This window comes from Ziziphus jujuba, chromosome 4 (genome assembly GCF_031755915.1).
Source record: "Ziziphus jujuba cultivar Dongzao chromosome 4, ASM3175591v1".
Taxonomy (NCBI): Eukaryota; Viridiplantae; Streptophyta; class Magnoliopsida; order Rosales; family Rhamnaceae; genus Ziziphus; species Ziziphus jujuba.
The window spans coordinates 8278173-8304329 of record NC_083382.1 but is presented as its reverse complement, the minus strand read 5'-3'; the positions used below and the strand labels follow the sequence as shown (position 1 = coordinate 8304329).

The 26157-nt window shown below is 32.9% G+C and overlaps 1 protein-coding gene, 1 long non-coding RNA gene and 1 pseudogene across 2 annotated transcripts in view; 2 read left to right on the top strand and 1 right to left on the bottom strand.

Annotated features, from left to right (window-relative positions):
• Positions 1-24835, top strand: part of LOC125421975 (wall-associated receptor kinase-like 8) — a 37956-nt gene extending 13121 nt beyond the window's left edge. Inside the window, 7 exon segments of the mRNA XM_060816718.1 lie at positions 13767-13863; positions 14233-14364; positions 14366-14484; positions 14487-14516; positions 14519-15027; positions 19926-19947; positions 24468-24835. Coding sequence (XP_060672701.1) covers positions 13767-13863; positions 14233-14364; positions 14366-14484; positions 14487-14516; positions 14519-15027; positions 19926-19947; positions 24468-24835 — 1277 coding nt within the window.
• Positions 1911-2515, top strand: LOC112491270 (geranyl diphosphate phosphohydrolase-like; annotated as a pseudogene).
• LOC132803613 (uncharacterized) lies at positions 21479-23705 on the bottom strand. The gene is made up of 3 exons (XR_009638824.1): positions 23259-23705; positions 23086-23146; positions 21479-21850 (listed from the first exon to the last, which is right to left on the bottom strand). It is a non-coding gene; the product is annotated as an uncharacterized LOC132803613 (long non-coding RNA).
• Positions 24836-26157: the final 1322 nt, after the last annotated feature.

Below are 26157 nucleotides of genomic sequence, written 5' to 3'. Positions count from 1 at the left end.
TATAAACAATACTATAGATACTAAATTTTTTTATCAAAATTTTGATAATCAATTATGTGATAATTTTTTAATAATATTAAATTTATATTGTTTTAGATAAATTATTTAAAAATTATCAAATCATAAATACTAAAATTTTGATAAAAAAATTTAATTACTCTAAATTTATCCTAACACATATGATATTTTCCCTATAACTTTATGAGATAAAAGTCAACTATTGTTTCATTACCAAAAGTAAGTCAACTATTGACTAATACATAATCTTTTTTTTTTTTTTTTGGGGGGGGGGGGGGGGGGGGGGGGGGGGTTTAACCTAAATAGGGAATCATCATGATTGGGAGGGGGAGCGGATTCCAATCATCATGGGCGGACCCTAATAGAAGAGAAGCGCTCGGTAGCAGAAGCTTGGCTCCTTTCTTCTTTGCTCCCAACAAACTTTCGTATTGGGCAGTAGAATGGGAAAAAAATTAAAAAAAAATACAAGTGATTCTCTCTTGTTGAACTTGCATCGGAGATGACGGGAAAATGATAATAATAAAAAAAAAACCAAAAAAAAAAACTTTGTTTAATTTTTAATAAATTAAATTTTTGAAATATAAAAATTTTAATTGAACCAACCATAAAAAGATAATATGGAACAATGAATATAAACGATTTTTTTTTTTTTTTTTTTGGTTTCTGGTTGGTCCTCCACAAATAAGTGATATTTGCTTATCTATAAAGACCCAAAAACACGTATACAATATATGGTGTGTTAAGGAAACGACCACAGGCTATATATGGTATTTTTGTTATCATCAGTAATTATCAATATTTATTTTTCTAACGACTCCTACCTTTTGCTAAACAATTTTTAAAAAATATTTTAAAAAGAAAAGACTTCATTTATCAAAAAAATTATATTATTTGACATATTTGCTCAATGAAAATTTTGATCATAACATGATACAATGTTATAAACTATTTCTTGTATTATATACAAATGATTTTGAATGAGTAACATATATTTATAATTTGATGAAGTTGATATTTTAAAAAAAAATTAATTTGTAATTAGAATAAAATGATCTCCAAAAGAGATTCGTTAGTCAAAAAGATAGTATGTCTATTTATAATATCGAGGATGAAATTAACTCGTTAATTCAGAACAAGATTGCCTCGTAATTATTCACCAACAAAAAGGTTGACTCCTAGTTGACATTAGCTAATTGTCATTTAGAGTATGCATATATAACACATGGCATTTTTAAAAAATTGCTATTTATTATTATTAACGTTCATTGTTAATTAAATACATATCGATATGGCAAGTATTAATTGATTCTATTTAATTTTTTTTTATTTTCTAATCTGAAAAAACCCATGTAAATTAAGCAATGGTTGGACTATTAATTTATGGATAATTTTGTACTCACCAAATTTATAAATTAAAATTTTGATCACTATTGAATTGTTTTTTTATTAGTTTTTATCTTTCATAATAATAAAATATTATTAATTTACATCAAATAATAAATAATGTATCATATGCCATGTCATTTGATTTAGAATTTTGATGAAATTTTTTATCCTGTTGTACTATTGTAAATTTATATGTTATTCATCAGCAACAGCCGGCTATAATTTATAAAAGTAAAAAGCCGAACTATATATTAATTTATATTTCGACCAAAAAATAAAAACAAAATTATTAATTTAATAAATAAACTAACCACATGGGTGGACCAATGTAAGAAAAGCCCGCTTCAATTTGACACATGTGATCTCATTGGCATGCAACTTGCCCCTCTTCATCTCCTTCCAATGTGTGTATAAATAGGACCAAACCAGCGGAGACATTACACGGTTGAAAAGGTGGTAGCAAAAAAAAAAAAAAAAAAAAAAAAAAAGGGAAGAATCATATAGAAATGGATAACCGGATATCGATGGTGTAGGCTCTGGCACCGAAAGTAAGGGTGGCGGTCTTCTTGGTAAGAGGGAAAACCGTGCTGTTGGGCCGACGACGCTCCACCGGTGTTGGTGATACCAAATTTTCACTCCCTAGTGACCATCTTGATTTTGGTTTGTCTCCTCTTTCATACCCTCCAAATTCATTCTTGTTAATATGTATATAATATAAATGGATCGCATTTACAAGTTCCTAATTTTGGTAACTGTTTGGTAAGAAACCTTGCATTGATTTTCCAAATTTTGTGTGTGTATGATTTCAGGGGAGAGCTTTGAGGAGTGTGTAGCAAGGGAGCTAAAGGAAGAGACTGATTTGGACATTGAGAAGATAGAGTTTCTCACAGTCACAAACAACATTTTCCTAGATGAAGTAAAGCCTTCTCATTATGTAGCCATCTTTCCACGTGCATATTTGAGAGATCCTCTTCAAGAGCCTGAAAATCTTAAGCCTACGAAATGTGATGGTTGGGATTGGTATGAATGGGACAACCTCCCAAAGCCACTCTTTTGGCCTGTGCAGAAAATGGTGAAGGAGGGTTTTAATCCCTTTCCAAATATTGATTAGAATTTGTCACCAAAATATATGTTGCACTTCTACTACAGCCATTAGTATAAATGTGTTGTTTTTGGCATTCCTAAGATGTTGGACTACAAGGAATACTGGACTCTATTACACTGAATTCAAATTTAAAATAGTCCAATCCAATTCAATGTAATCCAACATCCCAAAATTATGTTTTAAAATTTTTTGGTTACTGGTCATGATTATAGCATAATTTTTTTTTTTTTTATCATTTTGTGTTGTAATAATTTTTCTCCTATTTGAGTTTGTGATCTCGATCTGGCTTGTCCCTTGAATAAGATGAATTACTAATTTAGCAATCTACGTTTTATGTTCACGCTAAGTGATCATACATCAACCATATTAAATATTAATTTTAGGTATAACTGATTTTCCTAAAAGATGTTTTTGCATCAGTAATGCTACATATGTTATCAAACTGTTTACTAAAACTATTTATCAAACGACGTTGCATAATAATGTGTTACTATATAATTGGTTGACATATTATGTAATAAAAAATGGATCATATGAATTAAGAAAAAAATCAATTAAATATTACCATATCATTCATCATATTATTTAATGAACAATTTAATGATCACTTTAGTTTTATTGTTTGTAATTAGGCCAATTTCACCTTTGCAAATAATATTAACATTTTTTATTATTACTATTTGTAAGAGACAATCTTTGTACTTCGCGTAAATCTTCTAGCACTAGGATTGGCATCTTCCAATCCATTTTTTCTTTCCTTTTCCCTATCCACCAACGTTATTCAAGCTAATGAAGTTTCATTTTGAATTTTCAAATAATTTGCAGAAAATGGTATTATCTGCAAGGACTCGTTTTTCGGCCTTGCATATCCCCTGTAATGTTTGATAGCCTTCTATTTTTGTTTTCATTGAACATAATTAAAAAAAATAAAATAAAATAAACTAGTTTGTTGTATTATTACATATAATTTGGAAATTAAAGGATATTCCTGATTTTTGAGAATCCCAATTAAAAATTTTGTCCATCCACAAATAAAAAAAATGTGTTGTGGTCAAATTTGGTGGAGCATGTTTGTCCCTCAAAGTCGAAGTAAGTTTTAAATAAAAAGAAAAACAAGTTAACTTCATTTTCATGAAGTGCCTCTTCTAATTTATGAGTTAATACGTATTAACAAAGGAAACACACTTTTCGAATAAATTTGTAATGGCCAGAATGAATAGTTCTCTACTTACAAGGAAAATCAATATATCGACTATTTTCAAAAGTCCAGGCACTAAGTTTCCATATTTACTCAATCGATCATATCCTTAACTAAAGTCCTCCATGCTCTATTTCAGAACTTTCTTATCTTAATTGATGTTGCTGCTACTAAAAATCTTGGCTAGTAAATGTTAGAATTTATTTATTTGTTACTTAATTAATTATTTATTTGTTTAATTATTTTATTTTTGGAATTAAATTTAATATCTATGCTTGAAAATTTGGATTGTGTTAGCTTGCCCTAAAGAGGCTTTGTGCCTAGTTGGTATAGTAGTGTGGAGTTTTAGGTACCACCTGTCATGAGACTTATTTTGTCTGCATTATGTATATCAATGTAATGTATGGTGGCATAGTGGATGGGATGCTTTATATTTATCTATTTAATGAAATTGCCAATACATTATTTCTCCCACTTATTAACCAGGGTCTATACGGGAAACTAAGCTACCTCATCGGTGGTTTTAGTTGTTTTGTATGACGTCTGGAATGGCAATGGAAGTTGATTAAATGCCGTGAATCGCAGATTCTGAGTTACTCTGTCAGTGATTCAGTTCAATGCATTTGATTGTGGTTATTTGGTTGACTGTCCCTGGCCCGTAAAAGGGTGTCTTTAGTGCTACAAAGACCCTAACAATATCGATTTTATATTTTGTTTTGAAGGGCTGGAAAATAGTTATTGTTTTATATATATTAAATACTTTGTTATGTTTACTATTTTCACAGTTAGTAGCATCCCGATTGTTCTACCTATAACTGCCATGATGAAATTGGATGGGACAAATTATCAGAAATGGAAGAAGACTTTCGTTATGAATTTGACCTTTATGAAATTGGATTTGACTTTGGAGATAGATCTACCAGAGATACCAACTGATGAGAGTAGTGCAACAGATAGGAAACTTTATGAGGATTGGAGGCATTTTAATATGTGCTGCATGATGATGATGGAGAATTATATGGATGAATCAATTTATGCAAGTATTCCAAAGGTGGAAACTGTAAAGGAACTTCTTGAAGAGATAGGAAAGAAATTTATCAAGTTTGCTATGAATGAGAAGCATCATTATTTGTGTGAGATCCCACATAAATTAGAAAAGGAAACGAAGCATATCTTATAAGAAGGTATGGATACGTTTCCCTTGTGAGGCATTTTAAAACCGTACGAGCTGGGCCCAAAGTGGACAATATCGCATGCGGGTGGTCTGGGCTGTTACAATTGGTATCAAAGCCAATACCTGGATCGATGTGCCAGCGAAGACACTGGGCCCCAAGGTGGATGGATTGTGAGATCCCACATTGGTTAGAAAGGGGAACGAAGCATGCCTTATTAGAGGGTGTGGATACCTTTCCCTTGCGAGGCTTTTCAAAACCGTGTGGGCTGGGCCCAAAGCAGACAATATCGCATGCGGGTGATCTGGACTGTTACAGTTTTATTATGAGATCCCACATCAGTTGGAAAGGGGAACGAAACATGCCTTATTAGGGACTGTGGATACCTTTCCCTTAAGAGGGCTTTTAAAACCGTGCGGGCGGGGCCCAAAGCAGACAATATCTCATGCGGGTGGACTGGACTGTTACAGTTGGTATCAGAGCCAATACCTGGATTGGTGTGCCAGCTAGGACGCTGAGCCCCAAGGGAGGTGGATTGTGAGATCCCATATTGGTTGAAAAGAGGAATGAAGCATGCCTTATAAGGGGTTGTGGATACCTTTTCTTTGAGAGGCCTTTTAAAATCATGCGAGTAGGGCCCAAAGCAGACAATATCTCATATGGGTGGAGTAGACTGTTACAATTTGGACCTTTTGAATAATACTAAGTATGATAGAACTAAAGGAGTAAGGGACCATATTATGTTACTTTCTTCTTATTATAATAAGCTGAGAGACTTTAAGATGGACATTGGAGATGAGTTCTTGACCTATTCTATAATGAAGAGTCTTCCATCTCAGTTGATAATATAAGGTCTAGTTTAAATACTAAGAAGGAAGGTTGTAGCTTAGAAGAATTGACTGCTATTCTTGTAAAAGAGGAGGATGATATTAAGCTAAGCAGGTCAAGATTTGTTGCTAGAGTTTCACATCAGGTAGATAAGTCCAAGAGGGTTTTCCAAAAGAAGGGACAAGGATTCAAGTCTGGACAAGGATTTAAGCCTAGTCGGAAGAAGTTTTCTGGTATGAAGCCAAAAGGGCATAGAGATGGAGCGCATCACATAGAAGAAAGGAAAGCCTACTTTAATGGAAAGTGTGGCTACTGCAATAAAGTTGGACACAAGAAGATAGATTGTTGGCATTTAAAGGGAAACCAAGAAAAGAAAGGTAATATTTTAATGATTGAGATCAATATTATTGATGTGCCAATGAATACTTTAGTGGTTTGATACTGGAGCAGCAATTCATGTTACTAATTCATTACAGGAGATGATAAGGCAAAGGAGGCCAATCAATCTTAAGCAGTATATTTATATGGGAGATAGCTCAAGAGTAAAGGTAGATATCATGGAAACAATCAAGTTGAAGCTTGCCACTGGATATGTTTTAGAATTACAAAAAGTTTTATATGTACCCTCAAGTAGGAGGAACTTGTTATCTATTTCACTTTTGGATAGTAAAGGTTTTAGTTTTTTGTTTGGGAATAATAAAGTTGAGATGTATAAGGATGATAAAGTTGTTGGTTTTGGAATTTTATGTGGCAATTTATATAGACTTGATCTATTTAATGATAGTCCCAATTATTCTGTTAATTCTATTGTTGCCCCTATTATTGCTTCTAAACATCCAAGAGTTAATGATAATTCCTCAATGTTATGGCATAAGCATTTGGGACATATTTCTAGGCATAGAATGGAAAGGTTAGTGAATGATAGAATATTTCTTAATTTTGATTTCTCGGACTTGTCGGCTTATGTTAAATGTGTGAAAGGGAATTAACTTCTAAGGTTAGAAAGGATAAGATAGTAAAGTGTGGAGATGTTTTGGAATTAATCCATACTGATATATGGGGACCTTTTACATTAACTGCTTTGGATGGTTATAGGTATTTTATTACCTTTATTGATGATTTCTCTCGTTAAGGACATGTTGAGCTTATCCGTGAGAAGTCGGATTCTTTAGCTGCTTTTAATGAGTTTAAAGTAAAGATGGAGCTTCAAAAGAATAAGAAAATAAAAGCTGTGAGGTCTGATAGAGGTGGTGAATTTTGTGGCAGATGTGATGAGACTGAATGAAACCCAGAGCCTTTTGCAATATATTTACGTGAGTGTGGTATACCTTAGCAGAATGGCATAGCTGAGAGGAGAAATCACACTTTGTTGGATATGGTGCGATCTATGTTGGCAAATTCTAGTTTGCCAGATTACTTGTGGGGAAAGGCTTTAAGGATGGTGGCTTATATTTTGAATGAAGTTCCAAGTAAATCCATTCCTAAGACTCCTTTTGAGTTGTGGTCAAGAAGAAAGCCTAATTTGCACCATTTTTTAGTATGGGGTTGCAAAGCTGAAATAAGGATTTATAATCCCCAAATTAAGAAGTTGGATCCTAAAAATATAAGTGGACATTTTGTTGGCTATTGTATAGGATCTAGGGGTTCAAGATTCTTTTGTCCATTTCACACTACCAGAATTGTAGAGTCAAACAAGGCTGTTTATTTTGAAGATGATTTTGGGTTTGATGATAGTAATGGTACAAGGGAGCCTCAATTTAGAGAAGAAAATATATTCATTCCCAGTGTTGTTGTTCCTGATAGAGATATTATTAATCCAGTAGTTGATGAACTAGTGGTAGGTCAGGATGAACCCATATTTGAGGAGCAAGATATTCCAGCTATTGTAGATGCTAATGTGCCTTTAAGAAGGTCACAAAGGGCTAAAAGATCAGCTATACCTGATGACTATAAGGTTTACTTGTAGGAGTATGATTTTGACATAAGTGATAATTCAGATCCAATCACTTATGAGGAGGCCATAAGCAGTTCGCACTCAAAATTTTGGTTGGATGCAATGGAAGATGAAATGAAATCCATGGCATCAAATAGAGTTTGGGAATTGGTTGAGTTACCAGTGGGTAGCAAGCCTATTGGGTGCAAATGGGTCTTTAAAACTAAAAAAAACTCTAATGGTCAAGTGGAGAGGTACAAGGCTAGACTTGTAGCTAAAGGGTTTGGCCAGAAGGAAGGAATTGATCATACAGAGACATTCTCTCCTGTATCCATAAAAGATTCTTTTAGGATCATTATAGCAATTGTGGTGCATTATGACCTGGAGTGTACCAGATGGATGTCAGAATTGCTTTTCTGAATGATGATTTATTTGAGAATGTGTATATGGTTCAACCAATAGGTTTTCAACAAACAGGGAATGGTAATTTGGTTTGTAAGCTTAAGAAGTCAATTTATGGTCTTAACCAAGCTTCAAGGCAATGATATCTCAAGTTTGATGAGGTTGTCACCTAAAATGGCTTTAAGGAGAATGTTGTTGATAAGTGCATATATATGAAGGTCAATGGAAGCAGTTCTATATTTCTAGTATTGTATGTTGATAACATACTTCTAACTACTAATGACACTAACCTATTGGCTAAGACAAAACAGATGTTGTGCAACCATTTTGATATGAAAGATTTTGGTGAGGCTTCTTTTGTTTTGGGCATCAAGATTGTTAGAGATATGACTAATTATGTGTTGCAATTGTCTCAGAGAGCCTATATTGATAGAAACCTTAAGAGATTTAATATGCATGATCGTTCTCCTGGAAGTGTACCGGTCACGAAGGGTGAAAAATTTTCTAATGATCAATGTCCCAAGAATGATAGAGAAAGGATGGTGATGAGAAATGTTCGCTATTCTTCAGCAGTTGGTAGTTTGATGTATGCTCAAGTGTGTACACGACCTGATATAGCTTTTGCTATGGGTGTGCTTAGTAGATTTATGAGTAATCCTGATCCTATTCATTACCATGTAGTTAAGAAGGTCTTTAGGTATCTTCAGGGTACTAAAGATCATATGTTGACATATCAACATACAAATTCACCTAATGTAGTTGGTTATAGTGATGCAGATTATAAAGGCTGTGTGGATGATAAGAAATCTACTACTGGATATATATTTATCATGTCAGGAGGTGTTGTATCTTGGCGGAGTGCCAAGCAGTCAGTGACAACATCATCGACTATGTAGGCAGAGTATGTGGCGTGTTATGAGGCTACTCGTCATGCAGTTTGGCTTCAGAATTTTATTTATTACTTGGGAGTGGTTGACTCCATTGAGAGGCCTATTATGATGTATTGTGACAATACTACAGCAGTGTCTTTCTCTAATAATTTAAAAGGTACCCCTGGTGTAAGGTACATTGATGTAAAGTATTTTGTGGTAAAGGAGAAAATTGAAGAATGCCTCATTACTGCTGTTCACACACCTACTTACAGCATGGTGGCAGATCCACTGACCAAGGCCTTACCAGTAAGTATATTTGAGGAGCATGTGTCCCGTATGGGATTGTTAGGCAGTTGAGCCTGCTGAGGGTCAGTGGGAGTATATTATATATTCTGCAGTGATATCCATGTTAAGTATTATTTATTTCTTTGAGTATTTTGATACATTAATGTATGTGGATCATTATTTATTTATGAGATGATTTATTACAGATATTATTGCTCCTATATTTACAGGCCTGTTGAGACTATTAGTCTCGTATATGTGTATATTGATCCACAGGTGTCATGGTGGGTCCCTACTACCTAGTTTGGGTATACTCTTGCATCCTATCGATACACAATATGCTCGATTGAAATGATATTGTGTGCTGGGGGATTGCACATGGTTAGGTAAATCTCTACTACCTAAACTGAGTTTATAGCATGCGAAGTGCTCAGTTAAAATGATATCATGTTTTGTGAGATTTACTAAGAGAATCTCTACTGCCTAGTATAGTATATTGTTGTGTCCTGTCGGCATGCTATATATTTAGATGAAATGATATTGATTCGGAAGATTCGGTAGTAAGTGAATTTAGATTATATATATGATGATGATTATGCAGTCCAAGTGGGAGAATATTAAATAAATTAATAATTGTGGACTTAGCATAATCAATTACTCACTTACAGGGCTTATTTATGCCATTAATGGGACTGATTTATTTTATTATTATGTAGTAGGGCCATTGGTCACACACTTTCTATAAGACTTCAGTTGGCCTATTGGACTGAAGGATCAACTCTCTTTATAAGCCAATTGACTTACCCATATTTTTCCTATTATTATTATATTATTAAATTATTGTTATTTTGGTGCGTGTTAAAATTAATGGGTAAGTCTAACTTACAAAGACTATAAAAGGTCTAGGGCAAGCAAACAAACATATGCCATACGGTATTTTGAGATTAGGGTTTTCAGAGATCTGAAAGTGGTTTGAGAGTAGTGTGTCCATAGACACTACTTTAAGTTGTTTTCTGTTTTACAGGATTAAAGATTCAATTTATCAATGATTGCGTTTGGAAATTAGTAATTTATGATTAATGGAATTTATTATGTATATTTAGATCCATAAATTTTAACAGTAAATTGACTTTTTTTTTTTTCCATCAAATTAAGTAGGCAGTTGATGTGCCATTGGTACTTGAATTGGAGTTGATATTCTAACATGTATGGAGCTTCAGTTCAGGACAATAAATAGGCTACTGAATCTGTTAGAATTGGTGACTCAAATTCTTGTTGATCCAACCCAAAAAGCTCGCGGTGCGACCCATTTGATGAATTTATTTGAAGAGAAAAAATGAGACTCTGTGGTGATAGCAGAAGTCGAGGGCCGATAGGCCCGAGACCGTAGTTTTTCAGATGTATTGAGTTTTTGATACTCTATTTGCTCACCTTTTGTACCAATCTTTATCAATAAAAGTTTGTTTATATTTGTCCGTAATTTTTTTCCGTCAAGAATTTTCCATGTAAATCTGTGTGTGTTTTGTTTTTTTTCTTCTATTGCTATTGCTTTTGTTTTTATTTTACGCAACAGAATCAATGAGGGGTCACCTCGTGGGAATAATCAAGTGATAAAAATCATTATTGTTTCATGCATTGGCCTGAGTTCAAATTACAAAATTAATTAATTTCTAATACGAAATCTAGCTTGACGATTTCATATACTTAAATTTCCTACATGACAATAATTGAGTTATCTAAAATGTTAAAGTAATTAAGAAGTTTAACATTAAAAATAATTAATTAATAATAATTAATTTTTAATAGGTTATTGAATAAATTTTATTGAGCTTAGTAGAATAATTAAAAAGTTTATCTGAAATTTTATATATTAAAAACTTAGTAGAATAATTAATACTTTTTAGTAAGAAATAAAAGTTTAATATTGAGAAAACTAATAATAACATCAGAATGATTTTTATTTTTATTTTTTATTTTTTATTTTTATTTTTTTTGGGTTAAGTAACACTTCCAACTGAAAGGGCATATGACTTTTTTTACCAAAAAATTTAAAATAAAAAACAAAGCAAAAGGGGAAAAATGAAAAGGACAAAAGAAGACAACAGTTGTCATAACTAAAATACGAAACCCACTAAACACACCTTCTCCGTCCTCCCATATACTCCCAAAGAAGGCTGCGTATGCCTTTCAAAATTGTGGGCCCAGCACAGTAATAGTGCATTTGTTTCTGCGCATTTTGAAAACCAATACAGCAATATTTACCAAAGGATTATCATTTATAATAATTTTATTTATTTATCTAGTATTTCAAATTTATAATTATGTAATTATAAATATAAATAATTTATCAACTAATTTAACTTTATTTAATTCAATTTCATTTAACGTATCAAACGCATTTTAAATATGCCATTAAGCTACATTAAATTGTTTTTAAAATGCCTAAACAATCTTAAGAAGCTTTAAAAATTATTAGCCAATTATGGCTAAGAAAGGGAAAACGAAATAGATAGGATAAAAACAATTTAACCCTACTTTCTCTTAATTGTCTGTCTTCTTTTTTTTTTTTTTTTTTCCTCCTTTCTTCTTCTCATTTGAAAGGGTAAAATAAAAAATTTAGGAACACGACTGTTGGAAAATCAATTCATTTCCTCATCCTTTTTCCTTTTCTTTGATTACTTATTTTGACAATCCAAATAAAGAATCAAATCCTCTAGTTTCCTTTCCTTCCTATATTCCATATGAGTAGTCCAAACATGTTGTAATTTTCTGGTTTCATCTAAAGAAGTAGAAAATACTACATATAAAACATAAACGCCAATCCAAGTTAACCGATCAGGAGGAGACAGAGAAATCCAACAAAGAAAATAAATGGCCGGGATCAGAAGGCTGTCCTGGTGCTTGCTCAAGTGATTGGATTGTCATGGCTGATCATTAATATTATTACAGTATCATCAGTAGTAGCAGTAAGCATAGGCAACCCTGGTAGTGGTAGCGAAACGGAATGCGGAAACGTAAGAATCCCATTTCCTTTCAGAATTGGATCCAGAGATTGTTATGTTGTTGAATGATTCGAAATAGTCTGCAACAACTCTACCTTTCCTCATACACCTTACCTTAAACGCACCAATCTCTATGTCCTCAAAATTTATTTGGAAGACTACGACGGCTTGTCATATGACGTTGTGAGTAATTAATACTAATATTAGGGATGAAATAAACACCATTTCATTACATAAATATTGTATCTTGCAATTATTATTATTTCTTATTTCATTAAGAATCAAGTAGAAATCCTATATATATTTTAATGAATTCTAAATCACTATCATTAGGAAGTAAGTTTAATATGTATTTTTAAGTTATGTCAATATTCCTTCTGATTTGTAGGCCAGTGAAGATGTTGATGATTTTTAAGCTTTGTTACCATATTAAGTTACTATGATTTCCAAAAACTTAAACTGTTAGTAATAAGTAGGTTCAATATTATGCCTGTTAAGTTACGTCAACAGAAATCATAACATTTACTTTCAAAATAGAAGCAGTTAAAAGGATAGTGAAAAATTGTTGCAAAGTGCTAACCGCCTGGTTGAATATTCTTTTGAAATTCCAGGAGCTTTTAGACATATACGTTTCTCTATATGAAGAATCGATCATACGATAAAAACTAATGTGTACACATTTTATGAAAAAAATAAAATAAAATATCTACCCACTAAAATTACGAATTGACTTGCCAACAGATTCAGGTGAAAAATCCAGTAACTTTCTGGAGTTGCACAGGGAAAGAAACCCACGAATCTCTAAACTTCAGAAGAGGCCCCTTTTCCTTCTAGGTGAGGGACAATATATCCATCGCGGTAAGTTGCAATGTTCGAGCCTTAATGTCTTCATCAAATTTAGATGGCAGTGAGATTTCAGCATGCTGCAGGTCCCAGTGCTTAACAAACCACTATAACAGAACCTGCAATGAAGTGAACTGCTGCCAAACTACCATTCCTTCTCATGCAATCATGGCCTTCACTGCCACGTTTCAACCCGAAACAGATCAAATGTGCAAAGATGCATTTGTGGTAGACCAAGATTGGTTTGTGTCAAACAATACAGACTTCGTTGCCATTGACGATATGGATATGTTCCTGTAACTCTAAATGGAGCTTATAACATTCAAAACAACAAATTTTCGGAACAAATAAATCCAATGAACAACTTGATTTCTTGTTAGGGAAACAATCAATCCGTTACTACAGAAGTGCTTCCATCTCTTCATTAATCAATCAACGGCGCTGGAATGCTACTGTGCCTATGGTTTTGAAGGAAATCGGTACCTTTTGGATGGATGAAACGTAAAACATAATTGACGGGGCAGTTAATATATTTCTACCTCCTTATATATATATATATATATATATATACCTTTGTTGAGTGCTTGATTTCAATATAACCAAAGGTTTTTTTATGTACCAATGCTTTAGAACTATCTTTTATTTTGCATTTTAATATGAAAAAATAATCAGAGATTTACTTGTTATACCTTTTATATATCAGATATCAACGAGTGTGAAATCGAATTCTACCACATGTCATGGAGCAGGAACTTGTGGGAACACTATTGGATCATATGAGTGCCGAAAGATCAAGTTTAAAATTGTACTTATTGGTATGTCAGTCCAATGGTAATATATATGTATAGAAATGTATTATACATGTTCATGTATAAAACAATTTAATTTTTATTTTCTGATTATAAGAAAATTATGAACAATGAAATATCAAGTGAGAATGAAAATAAAATATATACATATACACTTATCTCAACAATATTCAAACACAAAACCCCTAATATTTTTATCATTTTATAGCACTACTTTTCACGAAGGCTAGAGGAAGTATGTCAAGAATGATTAATTTTACAAACGGATGCTGCCGAGTGCCATTTTTCTAGATGTGATTCACATTTTTCCACAAATTATTTTGAAACATCAAAGAACTAGCTTTACGATTTCATATACTTGAGTTCTGTAAAGTTTCAGCATTGGTCTTGAAGTGTTGTTTCTGCTTATTGGCGCATGGTGTCTACAAAAGTTCATAAAGAAAAGAAAAGCCATCAAACATAGAAAACAGTTCCTCAAATGAAATGGTGGTTTATTGTTACAGCAGCACATATTCAGGGGCAGTACAATTTGATACTAAAACCAAGGTGTTCAATTCAAAGGAGCTACCCAAAACCAATTCAAATAGAATTTTAGGCCAAGGTGGCCAAGGTACTGTTTACAAAGGAACATTAGCGATGGAAAAATCGTTGCGGTGAAGAAATCTAAATAGCAGACGAAGAATAACTTGCGGAATTCATTAATGAGGTTATCATTCTTTCACAAATTAACCACAGGAACGTGGTTAAACTATTAGGATGCTGTTTAGAGACCGAAGTTCCGCTTCATGTTTACAAATTCATACTCATTGATACACTTTCCGAGTATATACATGACCAAAATGAGGAATTTCCTGTTACATGTGAAATGCGTTCACGAATTGCATTGGAAATTGCAGGTGCTTTGTCCTACTTACACTCTGCATCTTCCTTTCCCTTGTACCATTGCGAAATCAAGTCTTCGAACATACTTTTAGATGACAAGTACAGAGCGAAAATTGCTGATTTTGGAAGTTCAAAATCAGTTACCATTGACCAAACACATGTTGTTACACGGGTACATGGTACATTTGGCTATTTGGATCCTGAGTATTTACAATCAAGCCAATTTACAGAGAAAGGCGATATCTATAGCTTCGGTGTGGTAATCGTTGAGCTCTTGATGGGACAAAAACCAGTTTGTATAAAGAGGTTGAAAGAGGAAGAAGCCTAGCAAATTTTTTTTCTTCATGTGCATGGAGGAAAATCGTTTGTTTGATGTAGTTGATCCTCAAATTGGTAATAAAGGAAGTAAGGAACAGATCATGGAAGTTGCTAATCTTGCAAGAAGATGCTTGAATTTGAATGGAAGGCATCGACCCACAATGAAAAAAGTGGCAATGGAGTTGGAGGCAATTCAGAATTCAACCAAAACTTTTTTGAATGAACAGACTTATGAAGAAGTTGAATATGTAAGGCCTGAAATAACGGAGCCTTAGGATGTTTCCACAACAGCTGGTTCACAAATAAACACTGGTAATAATATTGTTTCACCAATAGATGCATTACAACTATTAGTTTCCAAGTAATGGTTAGTAGAAATATTATATATTTGTACTTTAATTGCCTTCGTTGTTGGAAAACAAACTGAATTGTTTCTCCAATTTTGGTAGTCTTTCATTTTATTTCTCTTTTTCTATTAATTTTTCTTTCTCTTTTTCCTTTGTTTTTTATTTTTATTTTTTTAAGTTAATAGAATATGGACAGGGTCACAGCAAGGTCCTATGACATGGATAAGAGAAGTTAGTCTGACCGAATGCTGACAAGGCAAGAATTGAATTTGAAAGAATTTACAAAAGGGATTTTACCTCCAAGGACTCTGTTTTCAGCCTTACATCCTCTATTATATTTAATAAGATTATATTACTGTTGCCATGAAAATATTTACAAAAACAGCTAGTTTTAAGAAATTATTTTTTTAATAAGGAACCCAACTGAAAACCTTGTCTCAATCCAAATATATATATATAAGTTCAAAAATGGTGAAGTTATGGCAAAAAACTTGTAGAACAAAAGAAAAACAAGTCAACTACATGAGGAGTTTCCTACTTAGAGGGGAAATTAATAAATCCACTGTATTCGAAAATCTATGCCCTAATTAATTAATGGCCGATAGATCGACTTTATTTCATTTTATCTCAAGTTATATCATTAATATTTTTTTGTTGATGCCAGATTTTTGCTTCTAACAAGCTTCTTGTGATTGCTTGATCATTAAATAATTTATGGCTTTATAGGTATTAATGAGAGACACACTTTCCCAGTAAATTCGTGATGGTCAGAATGAAATTTTCCACTTAGGAAACGGTGTGTCCACTCTTTTTAAACGTCTAAGTCCTTACTTTTCATTTTACCACAATTGGTCATATCATTAAAGTCCCCTACAACCTAACATAGAATTTTCTTATCTAAATTGATGTAGCTATTTCTAGAAGGCATTGACTAGTAAGAGCATCCATGCACGGGGCTCTTCATCTTTTGCATACTTTTTATTTTGTAGTTTTGACTTTTAAAACTATGAAATTGGTTTGAGTGTTCATATTTGGAGAGTTAAATTCTTTATATATATATTTAATATTAAATTAATATGATTTCATGTTAACCAAATTTTCAAAACACTATCTATTTTAGTTATCAATATATTGTTTCTAGGAAAAAATAATAGAGGGAAATAATAAAATAATTGAGAGAGAATTTTGATTAAAAAAATGAGGCAATAAATTAATATAGTAATAAATGTTTATTGAAAAATAAAAATAAATAATATAATGTAAAGAGTATTTTTTGATAATTTTATACTTAAATAACCCTCTAAAAAGCCTTTAAACGAAAAATACACATGTTTTGGTAAAAATTAAATCTTGTCAAAATATACAGCTGGATGGACCTCAATATCCTTTTTATATGGTTTTTTAAAGGGGAAAAAAAAACACTTAAGAAGACAAAACAAATCTAGATACAAAGTGAGAAATGAAAACCACGTGTAGAAGTTCATAAAAAGCAAGGATGAAAAAAATTAGATAGAATGATGGAAGATATAGATGAAACCAAAGATCTCCATTTTTTATGAAAATTGAAAAGAATCTAGATAGGATATTGAGGGAAGATATACACGAAACCACACGCAAAGATTTTCATTTTTTATGAAAATCAAAAAAGAAAAAAAAAGAAGAAAAAATAAAAATAAAAAAAGAAGAAGAAGAAAGATCTCCATTATATCTGCAAATTGAAAAAATAAATCCTCAAGTTTTTTCAAGATTTATTTCTGCTATGTCCATTTTTTATAAAGAAAATAAATAAATAAATAAGTAAATAAATAGTTATTATAAATGTCGAGGTTATTGTAATTTTAAAACTTCTTGTAAAGGAATAAAGAAAAAGTGAGAGCTGTGAAGAAAGTAGAACCTATAGCGTCTACAACATAAAAGATATTTTTATCAACATAAATCAATTATTGAATACTCTTTATATATGTAGTTTTTTTAAAAAATGGATTATATTTCATGTCAACCCTTTAATATAATTATTTAAGAAAAAAAAATACTCATTGGAGATCTTTTAAGTCATATATAAAAATGTTCTTTACATGCTTTTTTAAAAAGAAAAAAATTCCGGATGCTCTAAATGGAATTTTTTTTTTTTAATTCATCAAAAGAGATAGCTGATGTGCCAATGGTACTTGAATGGGAGTTATTTTATTTTATTAAGTACTGGTGTATATATGTGTACTTTAACTGAGAATAATTGAGTTTGAGACCAATAAATCCACTACTCAATCAGTCGAAGGTTCAATGTAAAGCTCAACACCATTTTAAATATTCAAATCATTAAAATTAATTAATTTGTAACAAAAAATTTATCATTTCCCAGGTCTTTTACAAATTCGATTGTAGTTATTTACCAATGCAGCCAAGATAGCAAAATTATGGCGTTCATTTTTCTTAAGAGGAAAAAAAGTTGATTTGTAGTCAAAGTGCAAAAACGGCATCATAAAAAAAAAATGTAAAAAAAATAACCAAATTGTTACTAAGTTAAGTATTATTGAATGAAAAATGCTTTATATTATTATATATGACTGTCATAAATGAAATCATATGTTTATATGACATTTTAATTGACTACTCATTTACTTTTTTATATTAAAATTTGAATTTTATAAAATTTTTGCCCAAAAAAAAAAATCAATATATAAAATTAAGTCAAATGTATCAAATTAATACTAATTGTCATATTATTATCCAAACAATAATAATAAATCATCACCAATTGCAAAAATAGCAAAACTTTTATTGTAACTAGTAAAAGAACACATCCAGCATATATATGGTCCTACCCAATGGGGACACAAAAACTCATTTTAGGGACATAAGAGTTAAGGTCATGAACCTGTTTGTGGTTGCTATGACCGCGCTTAAAAGACCTTTCACTGAATCACCATCCGCATTAGAAAAAAAATTAAAATATATATATATATATATAAAAAATAAATTTCTTTTACGTGGGCCCCACATGAATGTGACTGGAAAGTTCGGAAATAGCTGAAATTTATTCATTTATTTTATTTATTTATTTATTATAATAATAATTATTATTATTATTATTATTATTATTTCCTTTGGGAGGTTGGCTTCGTTTGCAGGCAGAACGCAGAGACAAATTAGAGATACTGAAGTGGGGAAAGACTTGTCGAGAAGAGGAAAACAGATATCAAACAATTTTAAAGCGGACAGCGCGTCAAGTTTTCAGTAGAAGATGGATACGGCACGTCGTGTATAACACGCAATTACCTTTGGAAATCTTTTTTTTCCAAGATTCCAAATTGCTTTGAGACCAGCTAACTGTTCTCAACATTAATTAAGCAACTACTACGAAAATTCGATTCATGCATAGACTTATCAACTATGGATTAGGAATATTGATTGACTTCTTTGATCTTCTTGTTTGCTCTTTTATATATATCAAACTTGTATCTATACTGCTTCTAAATAGATAGGCCAGAACAAGTTAATTATAAGGAGTCGTAAAGCCAAGAAGGAAAAAAGAATGGGGGTGAGGAGACTGGTGGTGCTTGTTCAAGTGGTTGGATTTTCATGGTTGATCACTAAAAATGCACTACCATCATTTGCACTAACCTTAGGCAAGCCTGGTTGTTAAACGGAAAAAAAGTATACTTCGATTATATTTACTCCAAGAAAATATTTTTCCATTACATTAAATAGTTATTATAGCAAAAAAAAAGTATGCTACGGGTAAGAATATATTAAAATAGAAAACAAAAATACAAAATGACAAAAAAAAATTAGTATGTGGGAGATTTTGTGAGGAAAGTTAATTTAATAAACAAAAAAAATTAAAAAAAGCTAAAAGTCGAAAAAATTTGAGGGGTCACGTGCCCTTGGACCTCCATCCATGTAGGAAATTTCTTATTCAAATTGATGTGGCTGCCATAATTTCTTATCTAAGTTAATGGACTTTTTCTTTTTCTTTTTTCTCTTCGAAAGAGAAGGTTGATGTGCCAATGGTACTCCAATAGAATATATATATATATATATTATTCAAGTATTGATATATTTGCATTTTACTGAGAATAATTTAGTTTGAGACAAACAAATCCACTATTCAATCGATCGAAGATTCAGTGTAATGCTTAACACCATTTTGAATATTCAAATCATTAAAATTAATTCATTTGTAAGTAGAAATTGATCATTTTTCAGATCTCTAACAAATTTGATTGCAGTTATTGATTAATGCAACTAAGATAGTAAATATCCCGTTCACTTTTGTCAATAGGGAAAAAAAAATTTAGATTTGTAAGTGTAAAAAGGTATTAAGCATATCATAAATACAATTACTTTATCTAAGTGAGAATAAATTGGTGAAATACAACGTCTTAATGATAAAAAAAAATAAAAATAAAAAGAGAAAGGTAAAGGAAAATAAGCAATAACAAAATTAAATATTTCAAAAACTTTTAAATTTTATAAAGCTTTTAGTGAAATACAACGTGTAATGGCCCAGTCCACCCGCATCAAGATATTGTCCTCTTTGGCTCAGGGTTCACTCCCTCTCTCCCCCCTGGAGACCGGCCCCTCTCCAACCGATGTGGGATGTTACAATCCTCCCCCCTTGGAGCCCAGCGTCCTCGCTGGCACACCGATCCGAGTACTGGCTCTGATACCACTGTAACGGCCCAGTCCACCCGCATCAAGATATTGTCCTCTTTGGCTCAGGGTTCACTCCCTCTCTCCCCCCTGGCCTCAAGGTTTTGTCAAAACGCGTCTTGAAGGGAAAGGTGTCCACAGCCTTATAAAGACCGCTTCGTGTCCCTTTCCAACCGATGTGGGATGTTACATAACGTCTTAATGATAAAAAAAATAAAAAAAGAGAAAGTTAAAGGAAAATAAACAATAACAAAATTAAATATTTCAAAAACTTTTAAATTTTATAAAGCTTTCGCTAAAAAAAAAAAAAAATTAAAAACTCAATATACAAAATTAAATCAAATGTATCAAATCACTAAAGGTATTAGAAAAAATATAAATTGCTTATATGTGGGTCCCACATGAATGTAAGAAGAGTATAATACTTCGATGGCCACTTTTTTTTTTTTTTTTTTTGTCTCCTTTTGGGTTTGGCTCCGTTTGCATAAAGAAAGCATGGACAAATTAAGAAAAGAGAACACGGAAAGAAAAATGCTATTTGCTGTAGTTGGTGAAAAATTATTTGTGAGATTTATATATTAAATTGTAATTTAAATAATTATTTTAAATAATTTAATTTTAAAATTATAATATAAAAATAATAAAATTAAATATTTATATTCAGGGACAGTACAATTTGGCACTAAAATCAAAGTGTTCAATTTTAGGCCAGCGACAGAGGTCGCAGCTGGGCTGGCATTAGCCATGCCTCCTTTCAATCTCCACCCAGGTTCGATCCGGGGTTGTGGGATTCTTACCCAAAAAAAAAAAAAGAATTTTAGGCCAAGGTGGCCAAGGTCGTGTTTACAAAGAAATGTCGGCGGATGGAAAAATCATTGCGGTGAAAAAATATAAAAAAAATCTAAAATAGTAGCCGAAGAGTAACTTACGGAATTCATTAATGAGGTTATCATTCTTTCACAAATTAACCACAGGAACGTGGTTAAACTATTAGGATGCTGTTTAGAGACCGAAGTTCTGCTTCATGTTTATGAATTCATACTCATTGATACACTTTCCGAGCATATACATGACCAAAATGAGGAATTTCCTTTTACATGGGAAATGCGTTCACGAGTTGCATTGGAAATTGTAGGTGCTTTGTCCTACTTACACTCTGCACCTTCCTTTCCCTTGCACCATTTGCGACATCAAGTCTTCGAACATACTTTTTTATGACAAGTACAGAGCGAAAATTGCTGATTTTGGAAGTTCAAAATCAGTTACCATTGACCAAACACATGTTGCTACACTAGTACATGGTACATTTGGCTATTTGGATCCTGAGTATTTCCAATCAAGCCAATTTACAGGGAAAGGTGATGTCTATAGCTTCGGTGTCAGGACCCATCCAGAATTCCTTCCCCGGAACCCTAGACAGCCCTGATCCCAGGGAAACCCTACCGGACCCTCCAACGGAAAATCCGACAGAGCCTCCCCTAAGGGATTTACTTACCACAACTACCTGCACTGAAAACACACTTCTAAAAACATCCCCTTATTCCTCCCACAAACTACAAACTGATTCTACAAATTGCAGCACTCCAAAAGAAAACAGCGGCAACCCAGTGCATAAATAACAACCACACGTCCAATACAGTATACAGAGCATTATACAAATACATGTGGAATTTATAAAATGACAGATAAAGAAACAATACAAGGTCGAGAGGAAAAAGGGAAGAAAACTTCTTGAACCTTTGGCAACGAACTGAGACGTTGGGCTCGCCCCGGACAATCAACGTCTCCAACCTGGACCTAGGGAAACAGAATTTAAGAGTGTGAGATGCTAATCATCTTAGTGAGTAACCCGAACTATTGAACACCTTTTTACGATAATAAAAATAATAGTAATAGCAATTAAGGAATAGAACAAATACCAGCAATTAATAAATAAATAATAATTACTGTTGGAAAATAATAATTTCCCTCAAAACTCTCACCAAACGCTCCGTTTGAAATGTTCCCTTTTTAAAACATTTTCACAAAACCCTTGAACGTACTTCCCAAAAACCAAGGAACCAAACAAATTAATAAACAATAAATAAACAAATAAATACCCCAAATATAAATAAACTGCAATAAATTATAATAAATAATTTTAGAACACCTTTGGGGTTTTAAACATTATTTGCAATTTTACACCGACAATTACACCTGACGCACCACACCATATACCGGTGATGCCCTCCGATACCCAGCGTCCCGAGCACCGACTGGCGGGAGGTTAAAGAGAGAAACCTGCAGTGGTCACTTCGGCGTCCCGACAGTACCGACTGCTAAAAAACCATCACCCGGCCAAGGAGGGGGCCGGCTGTGCACAACAATAACCTTGCCTGCCCACGGTCCAATGGCAACTCACGGGTGAAGTAATAACCGCACGCTAAACCACATAATAACCGCATGCTACCACGTGTCCATACACCATACACCAGAACACCAATACTGTATGAGTGCGTCTAAAAATAAACAATAATAACCAACCGTACCGTTTTTCCAAAAACCACCGTGGGAAGTATACCAAATTTTCACAAAACACCATCCCACATATTTTTATTCAACAACCCGGTACGAAACATTGATAACCAACAAACCACAATTTTCTCGAAGTACGAGATGCAACCATAAAAATACCGCGGGCATAATTTATAAAATATAACCAAATATTTTCGTAAAATATTTAACCCAATTATGCCTGGAAAATCAAATTTAAAACCACGTACAAATACCACCAAAATTCACTTTGCTCATGCATAATAAATTAAACAACAATATAATTCATAATTAAATCACCATAAAATAATAATCGGGAATTTCTTAATGATCCCAAAATTTCCATTTATTACCAATGGATAAATATATATATAAAATAATATTTTTCCCGATTATATTTAAAATACACCACATGAGTACAAATTACAGATATCAAATTAATACCACATAAATACAATTAATTACCCCAAAAATATTTTTTTTAAAGGTGGGTCACTCACCTGGAGCACGCAATTAACCCATGATCCACCACGGGATCAATTTCACGACTCACCGGTGCTCCTAGAACAAAATTCACAGACAGTCAAATAAATTAATATTTTAATCGGGTAAATAATACCCGGTCCCCGGGGGGTCAAACACAAACTTCAACCAAAATGGTCAAATGATATACCGAATCGAAGCTCGTGGAACGAGGATCACCAATCCGGTCTCCATTGACCCCAATTCCGCCGGAGGTGGCCGGAATTTGGCCGGAAAGGTTCGGCCGGTTTTGATCTTGAGGGATCTTTCAAACCGCTTCGAATTTTTGAGATTGGAGGCCATTTTTGGATTCAGAGGACCCAAAATAGGGGGAGAGGAGGCTCAATTGGGACTGGGCTGGCCGGAAAACACAAGAAAAGAGGAGAGAGAAAATCCGGCGGCCGGCGGCTTCTCTGGCCCGATCGGCGCGCGTCCGGCGGCGGCTGGCCGTGAAACTTGGCGGCCGAGCTCGCCTCCTCCTTCCGCACGTCACTGGCTGGCGCGTGTACAGTATGGGTGGCCGGAATTTGAAAAGATACGGGAGAGAGAAACGGCCGGTGGGAGAGAAAAAATAAAGGTACTGTGCGTGTTTTGGTGTTTCGGGGAAGAAGAAGGAAAAAAGAAAAAAAAGAAAAAGAAAAAGAAAAGAAAGAATGGTGTTTTCCCACGTGGGGAAAAGAAAAGAAAAAGAAAAAGAAAAAGAAAAGAAAAAGGAAAAGAAAAAGAAATAAAGAAAGAAATAATTAAATAATATTAATAATAATATTATTATTTAAAATAATAATAAAAATAATTTGATTTTTAAACATGGTTGACATGTGGCATTTCACCATGGTGACACATGGTCACATTTATTTAGTCACACGTGGCACATCGTTATGCGTGTAAAAATAATAATAAAATAATACGGTATTTGAAAAACTTTACAGGTCCATAACTTTCAAACCACATGTCCAAATCGGACGTGCCGCTAGTCTACGGACTCGTATCGACGAGCACTTCACAACCATGCATGAGTCAAAGCTCAACCTTGCATGAATAAAAAGTCAACTCCGGCACCCCTTGGACAGTTTGGACCTCAACTTGTTTTGCTTATAACTTTCAAACCGTAGCTCCGTTTTCAACGTGCTACCAGTCTACGAACTCATGCCAACGTGTACTTCGTAACGGTACCTCAGTCAACCTAGAATTCCAACCGGGTCAAAAAGTCAACTTTTAACCCCCTTGGTCAATGGTCAACGGTCAACCTCGGTCAACGTGCAAAAATTCCGACATGATTCGGGACGGGGTGTTACATTCGGTGTGGTAACCGTTGAGCTCTTGATGGGACAAAAACCAGTTTGTATAAAGAGGTTGAAAGAAGGAAGAAGCCTAGCAAATTTTTTCTTCATGTGCATGGAGGAAAATCGTTTGTTTGATGTAGGTGATCCTCAAATTGGTAATAAAGGAAGTAAGGAACAGATCATGGAAGTTGCCAATGTTGCAAGAGGATGCTTGAATTTGAATGGAAGGCATCGACCCACAATGAAAGAAGTGACAATGGAGTTGGAGGCAATTCAGAAATCAACCATAACTTTTTTGAATGAACAGACTCATAAAGAAGATGAATATCTAAGGCCAGAAATAACAGAGCCTTGGGATGTTTCCACACCAACTGGATCACACATAAACACTGGTAATAATATTGTTTCACCAATAGATGCAATGCCACTATTAGTTTCCAAGTAATGGTTATTAGAAATATTATATATCTGTACTTTAATTGCCTTTGTTGTTGGAAAACAAAGTGAATTGTTTCTTCAATTTTGGTAATCTTTCATTTTATTTCTCTTTTTCTATTAATTTTTCTTTCTCTTTGTCCTTTGTTTTTTATTTTTATTTTTTTAAAGTAATAGAATATAGACAGGGCCATAGCAAGGTCCTATGACATCTTACAATTTACTAGAGATAGAAAAACAGCAAGAAAAGTATGTAAAGCTAGAAGAAGAAGAAGATTAAAAATGCTGACTTGGATAACAGAAGTTAGTCTGACCGAATGCTGACAAGGCAAGCGTTAAATTTGAAAGAATTTACAAAAGGGATTTTACCTCCAAGGACTCTGTTTTCAGCCTTGCATCCTCTATTATATTTAATAAGATTATATTACTGTTTCCATGCAAATATTTACAAAAACAGCTAGTTTTAAGAAATTATTGTTTTAATAAGGAACCCAATTGAAAACCTTGTCTCAATCCAAAAATATTAAATATGTATTTATATATATGTAAGCTCAAAATGGTGAAGTTATGGCAAAAAACTTGTAGAACAAAAGAAAAACAAGTCAACTAAATGAGGAGTTTCCTACTTAGAGGGGAAATTAATAAATCCACTGTATTCGAAAATCTATGCCCTAATTAATGGCCAACAGATCGACTTTATTTCATTTTATCTCAAGTTATATCATCAGTATTTTTTTGCTGATGCCAGAAAATTGCTTAAAATGAAGCTTCTTGTCATTACTTGATCATTAAATAGTTTATGAGTTTATAGGTATTAATAAAAGAGACAAACTTTCCCAGTAAATTCGTGATGGCCAGGAAATGGTGTCTCCAATCTTTTTAAAAGTCTAAATCCTTATTTTACCACAATTGGTCATATCATTAAAGTCCCCTACAACCTAACTTAGAATTTTCTTGTCTAAATTGATGTAGCTGTTAGAATTTTCTTATCTAAATTGATGTAGCTGTTACTAGAAGTCATTGACTAGAAAGTGCATCCATGGGGCTCTTTTATCTTATGCATACTTTTTATTTTGTAATTTGACTTTTTAAAATATAAAATTGATTTGATTCTTCATATTTGGAGAGTTAAATTCTTTTAATATTAAATTAATGTAATTTAATGTTAACCAAATTTCCAAAACACTATCTATTTTAGTTATCAATGTATTGGTTAAAAAAAAAAAAAAAGAAGAGGGAAATAATAAAATAATTGAGAGAGAATTCTAATTTAAAAAAAAAAAAGGCAAATAAATATAATAATAAATGTTTATTGAAAAAATAAAAAAAATA